The following is a 6,281-nucleotide window of genomic DNA, read 5'->3' as shown; positions in this document are numbered from 1 at the left end:
GAGAAACCAACCAGCACCACTACCACCACCACCACCAGCGAGAAGCCAACAAGCACCACTACCACCACCAGCGAGAAACCAACCTCCACCACTACCACCACCACCACCACCACCAGCAAGCCCACTACAACCACCGAACCGTCGAAGACCACATCAACCACGAGCTCAACCTCATGCAAGACGTTCACCGTCTGCGACCCCCAGTGGTACAAGCCCACGGACTCATGGACGACCAAGAACTACGATGACAAGGATTGAGTAAGGATAACGGCAAAGATTGAGACAAGGGTAATGGCAGCGATTATGGCAAGGACGACGGGAAGGACGACGGAAAAGTTAACCATTAGCTCGTGACAAGTAGAGAATACGGTATGGATCATGGATTTGGGAAAAAAAGAAGCCAATGCCGTTGCGAGGCGGAGGTTGATTCAGGGAGACTATGGGGTTTGCAGAAAAAGGCCTTGGCCTGCTACACTCTTTACTGTTTGAACTACAGTTCTGGATTTTACGATGCTTAAGTCGATAGTCATACTTTATCTAGTACTAATACATTGCTTTTATTGTTGTCAGTCGTATTAGTGGTTTGTTATTGCACAAGCGGCATTCTGTAGCAACTGTTTCTTGTATAGCAATTATCGCTGCATCCATCACTGCACAGCCAACAGTAATCCATCTGACCAGCCAGTGCCGTAATCAGTTTCAGTCCCGCAACTTCAATCAGTATACAACGTAGTAGCTTCAGCGAAGAGATAAAGTTTTAGTCCTTCCGTGATGATGGAACAAGCTTATCACAAGCTACCCGGCCAGACGGGAAGGTCCGGACAACCCACGCTTCCCGTCCAAAGTTCTTCAGGCTGGCCATGGTTCGTTCTCTGGTATGACATTATTCACAAGAGAACTCTGGAGGAATGTTGCATGCTTGGCGCCCCCAACCCGGCCAGAAGCTTATACTGAGCAAAGCACATCCCCACCAGATGTAAAGCCCGAGCGATGACACGGTGATAATTCGGGCCCATCCGCCACAGTCTGGCCTTTTCTTGAAACAAGTGCGTGATGTGGATCTACCATGCGAACAACTAGTCTGTATTCTCGAACTATTAGGTTTTTGCTTTTTTTTTTTCCCGTCGGTCTTGTAGTTCCAAACTCCATCGTGCCTTGCTGACTCCAGCAGCCCACATCCCCAACTGCACTCTGGTATCCTGCTCAATGCCCCCATATCGAAAACTCCCAGTGGGGTCTCTCACGATGAGGATGAACAGAAACCTCCTCCGGACGGAGCCATCGGCATAGTAAGCGTCGTGATCGCCCTGATGCTGCTGAACGCGCTCGGCATCTCTGACCAAGCCGCACCCCCGCTGGAGCACTTGACTTTGCTGGGCTATCACAACGACGGGCTGACCCGAGCCAATGTCGCCTGCGACGATCCACTGCTCAACTCCACCCTGGCCGTACAGCCCAGCTTTTACCTACACGACAACCACCACTGAGGAGCCACCCTATACCACCACCACTGAAGAACCACCTTATACTACAAAGACGACTGGTATGACGATTAATCCCTACTGATAAAGTCAGGCGAATGGCGAGAATATACAGTCAGAAGATCGATGGTTATGGAGAGGAGAAAAAAAAAGGTCCGTCCGGGGAGTGATTGGAGTGGGGTTGGACGAGATATAAGTTAGTACTTTGGGGTGGAAAATTTAAGCAAAGGGGAACCAGTTCTTTTTACGCTTCGATTTTTCTCCTTTTTTTTTTTTTGAAAAAAAAAGTTTTCTACTGGGCTTCCTGTCCGATCTTCGTGATTGTATTTGAGACTCTGCTTCATTACTTCGTACTAATAATGGATTGCAATTTTTTGTTTTCGAAAGTAGAGGTCTCGTGACGAAATGTAGGGAAGTGTATTACTGTACAGTACTCCGTAGAAGCATGATCCCTAATTTTCTTAGCGGGAGAGCAAACGCAGCTTGCAAAGCTTATTCCCCGTCTCTTCACTAGGAAGTACACTACCCGTAGTTCGTCTACCAACAGCGAACAAATTAGAATAGGTTCACGAAAGATCAAAGTTCTCGTTCATCTTCTCCATGATAGTGGAACAAGTCCTCATATGTGTGACCCGGAACCACGCGGCGGCCACCAACCGTCTCTCCCGGGCTTGCTGCATGGAGCGTCTTGGTTCGCGGTGCGTTGATCTATCCTGCACGGGACTCTGCGTCCGAGCATCCCCGCGCGAAGAGCTGTGGTATCCCGCGCCGGATTGCTTGGGGTATGGTAGAGGTTGAAGGTCTTCCCCCTTGTATTTCGTGTTACATGTACGAGGACTTGGATAGATAAGTCGCTGTCTCGTCTTGTCGGGTTTGTGGGTCTTTACAGTGAAGAAATTCGGTCATGGGTGGGGGGATGATGGTGTTTGTGCTATTCCACGGACTGGGAATCATGCGACTAGTGATGACTACATGATTCGGGGATAGCGGGAGAGCGGGAGGGGAAAAAGAAGCCTGAATGACGACATTCTTCTGATCAAGCATTATGACCACCAGATGCACCTCAGCCTCCCGTCCAGTGGTAGCGTGCCCCTTTTCGGTTCGACCAGCTAGTCTAATAGTCCACGAAGTTCGCACTCGCGGGATCCCGGTCGAGCAAGAAGGCAAACCGGTCTGCATTGGCCTTCAAATAGCCCGGCACATCGGTTACGGGCGTCACCTTCTCGTACTTCTCGCTGTCGCGATCGAACAGATCCAGCCCGTTGCGCACGCGGCGCACGATCTCGCGCGGGTCGACGAACTCAGGGCGGTTGTACTCGGTATGCGAGAAGGCCTGGATCTTGTGCACCAGCTGGGCGACGGAGGCGAAGCAGGAGCTGCAGTGCCAGCTGGCGTTCCAGATGTCGCGGGCGCCAGCGCTGCCCATTCGCAGGTCCTGGGGCAGGATGGTGTGGTCTGGGCCGGCGTAGACGGTGGCCTGCGGGTGGTGCCAGTCGCGGCCGAGATGGTGCCACTGGAAGGAGTAGTAGTAGAAACGACTGCGCAGAGTGACGCGCGTGGGGATGGCGCAGTTGCGCAGCAGTGCCAGTGTGCGCGCGCGGGGGATCTCGTCCGTGTCCGACACTACCAGCACGTCGTCGCGCGCCGGCGCAGCCCGCCCCAGCAACGACGGGAACACCTCCGTGAGCAGCGCGTTGCGTATCCACGACTCCCGCTCCCAGGTACTGTTGTCCCGCAGGTGGCCCAGGTCCACTGCCCGGTACAGGATCTTGTCTGCGAACCGCGAGAAGTCGCCGAAGTGCTCCGCGAAGTGCAGCGGCTTGCCCTGCCCCGTGAATGTCTCGCTTGACTCCACAATCACGAAGTAGTCTACTTCGCTGTCCAGCTCGTGCATTCGGATCTCCAGCCAGTCCAGCTCCGTGCTGATCGGGATCAGGTCGTAGACCTTGCGCCGTTGGCTGCGCTCGCCATACGGCTCCAGATCGTGCTCGGCGCACAACGCTTGGGCTTCGTCTTCCGGCAAGAACCCGTGCAAGGCGTCCTCGGCCTTTCTGGCGGGAGCTGTATAAGCATGCGGGGCAAGGTGGCTGGAAGGCGTGGGGAGGTATGGCCTTGGCAAGAAGCACAGGGCTATCAGTAACACAGACAGTAGACACAGCTGCTGCATCCGCTTGCTGAGCATTCGGTAGGAATGCAGCTGGATGTGCTTGGGACTGAGCTTTGATTCTCCTTCCATTTGGTCCACTAAGAGACTGATTGTTCGAATGCTTGCTTAGAGAAGGCTCCCCCTCTGTCTTGAAAATTCCTATTGTGAGAAACTGCTTGATGATAGCAAATTTCCCCGAGGTGAAAGTAGGACGATGTTTGGAAAACAGGAAGACAAAAAAGCCCAAGGACGATGAGGCAATGGCACAGGCTTCGCTTCTGAATATACACTCATGTGGGTATGTGGGTCTATCATGTCAGTCTAGCTTCAAGGGGTTTATGGCAAGAGAGTGTTGACAGTCCTGCAATTCAATTTCACAAGACGAGGATCCAGAATCTAGACCTAGCGCCATCGCGCCAGGCTGTGAACGACCGGATCGGCGATTACACGTAGACCACCGCATACAGTAACGTCCCAGACCGAGTACTCGAATAACAGCCCGAGACAACGTAGCAATCTCGTGAGATCATCACTGTGGACGACAGGCCAAGGCGGGTGTCTAGCCGCTGTGATTCCGTGGTTGGAGCTCAACCGCGTCCGAACGTTGCATGCGAGATCGAGATTATGCTTAATTAACTCGGACGTGACATCGGAGTTCTTTGTACCTGAACTCTAAGAAGAAGCTTTCGGGTCTGGTTTCATGGTTTCATGGTTTCATGGTTTTGAGCAAAAGTAAATAAATGGGGACGCTGCGATAAGCTTTCTGCAAGATGAACACGAACCCAAATTCTCGGTACGGACTTCAGTGACGATCAGAGTGGAAATAGATCAAGCATGAAATCTGGACCTGGTCCTGCAATACTGCTCTAAGATGATCCTAACCGCGTATACACTACGACAGAGCGGTTTCCCTGCCTTGGAAATCTATTGAGCGTAGGCTGCCAGGACGCCTGAATACTGGTATTTTACGCATAGTTGGGAGTCAGTCAATAAACGACCCTATCATCCGTTTGATGGCAAACTGTTGCCGTAGTACGACAGGCTCAATGACTGTATAACAATTCAATAGACTATCGGGAGCCTCTGTGCATCACCACAGTGTAGAGCACAATGCCCGCCAACGCCAGGATCACCCCCAGAACAGTCTCCTTGCCCATCGTGTTCGAGCTCTTCACCCATCCCAACGCAATCACGAGACACGTCTTCAACTGCCCGACGACCGTGCTGGTGACCGCTTCAGCCCCGTTGATCACGAGGAACGAAGAGAGACTGATCAAGCACGCGCACCCACTACTCAGCAATAGCAGGCACCACTGGTGGGCGGTGACCGTGCTCCACTCCGGAAATGTATCGGTGAACAAAGTGATGGCGCCGAGTGAGATAGCGCAGAACGGGACTTGCTTGTACAGAAGCTGGATACTCGAGATGTGTAGGCGCGAGTGATGATGCGCAACCCAAACGGTGTACAGAGACGAGCAGAAGACCCCACTGAACGCATAGATGATGCCCAGTGTGGAGGTCGAATCGATGACGTGCGCGATCTGGCTCGCCGGGATTGACCGCTGTGAGAGTGTGTTGGAGTAGGTGACGAGCCCCACGCCTAGGCAGGCCGGGATGAGCGCGAGCGTCGCGTTGACCGGGATCTTGGAGCTGTAGAAGAAGAGGTTGACGGGCACTGTTAGTGGGGTCGGGAGGATGCGAATGATCTGGTAGCAAATGATTGAACTATATGCGAGGGATAGATTCATCAAGATGATATTGGCGCACATGATGAGGGAGAGGGGGAGGATCGAGAGCACGCAGGTCTCTGTCGTTGTGATCTTCAGAATTGATGCGTGTCGCACAATGCAGAGCAGGATGCCAGTGATGGTGAAATGATAGGCTACAAAGCTGAAATGACATTTTGAGAATGCAGAGTCCAAGAAGATCGATTTATTGGTGTATACCTGTCGAATCTGTTATCAGATGCTTTTCTCTTCACCGGTATTCTGGTGCCTCGGAAATCTCAGGTGTTCGGACTCACGATTGCAACAGTTGCTAAAATATTTGATGGCTATCCATCCTGATGTATTTTCGCTTGTCTCAATCCGCCCCGTGTCTTCAGGGCTGGGAGAGAGCGGTGCCTCTCCCACCTCGACATGCTTTTCTTTTTCCAGCAAAGACATGAGCCCAGGAGAATAGATTTGACTAAAGACCTTGTCTGTATTTCTAGCGACAGGCGAGAGAATGTAGTAATTCTTCACCATCACCGACTGATTAGATTGAGTGACTAGATATGTCTGCTAACCTTGAGCATTTTTCTACACAGGGATGGTGAGGTAACGACTTTCAAGCGAGGTCGGGTCTGCGCTGCCACGGAATGAGAGATAGAGTTAGGCAAACCACGGGGCGTTGTTAATTAGAGCCCACCCAAAGATTCGGCGGGAATCTTGACGTTCCAGTTCTTTGTCCAGGGCTGGGAACCAATTCTAGACCGACCGACCGACCAATTTTCTTATAGGCTTCAGCTTGGACTGGGTTGAGCTTAAACTGAATTAGGTATGCTTTTCATATTGCCCTTTTCTTCAATGATAGCGAGATCTTGCGCTATCTAAAGTAGATTTTGTTGAACTTCGATGATTTCATCACTCTTGCTAGTAATCTGGAACAGCTCA

At 51.9% G+C, this 6,281-nt stretch overlaps 4 protein-coding genes across 4 annotated transcripts; 2 read left to right on the top strand and 2 right to left on the bottom strand.

Moving 5' to 3' along the window:
• Window positions 1-15: 15 nt before the first annotated feature.
• On the top strand, window positions 16-270 carry BO97DRAFT_446553 (uncharacterized protein; the record flags this gene model as incomplete). Its single annotated transcript, XM_025698661.1, has 1 exon — window positions 16-270. A coding segment is annotated over one exon (243 nt), but the record flags the coding sequence as incomplete, so codon positions are not given.
• Window positions 271-1,053: 783 nt separating this feature from the next.
• BO97DRAFT_428931 (uncharacterized protein) lies at window positions 1,054-1,487 on the top strand (the record flags this gene model as incomplete). Its single annotated transcript, XM_025697336.1, has 2 exons — window positions 1,054-1,079; window positions 1,172-1,487. 2 exons carry the CDS (start codon window positions 1,054-1,056, stop codon window positions 1,485-1,487), a joined length of 342 nt encoding a protein of 113 aa, XP_025547044.1.
• A 1,108-nt stretch (window positions 1,488-2,595) lies between these two features.
• On the bottom strand, window positions 2,596-3,648 carry BO97DRAFT_355440 (glycosyl transferase family 17 protein; the record flags this gene model as incomplete). The annotated part of the gene is made up of 1 exon (XM_025692138.1): window positions 2,596-3,648. One exon carries the CDS (start codon window positions 3,646-3,648, stop codon window positions 2,596-2,598), a length of 1,053 nt encoding a protein of 350 aa, XP_025547043.1.
• Window positions 3,649-4,697: 1,049 nt separating this feature from the next.
• Window positions 4,698-5,582, bottom strand: BO97DRAFT_355428 (uncharacterized protein; the record flags this gene model as incomplete). The annotated part of the gene is made up of 1 exon (XM_025692137.1): window positions 4,698-5,582. A coding segment is annotated over one exon (885 nt), but the record flags the coding sequence as incomplete, so codon positions are not given.
• Window positions 5,583-6,281: the final 699 nt, after the last annotated feature.

The sequence above is a fragment of the Aspergillus homomorphus genome, assembly GCF_003184865.1.
Source record: "Aspergillus homomorphus CBS 101889 unplaced genomic scaffold BO97scaffold_57, whole genome shotgun sequence".
NCBI classification, from domain to species: Eukaryota; Fungi; Ascomycota; class Eurotiomycetes; order Eurotiales; family Aspergillaceae; genus Aspergillus; species Aspergillus homomorphus.
The sequence above is the reverse complement of the archived record's forward strand: the minus strand, read 5'-3'. Positions and strand labels throughout refer to the sequence as shown.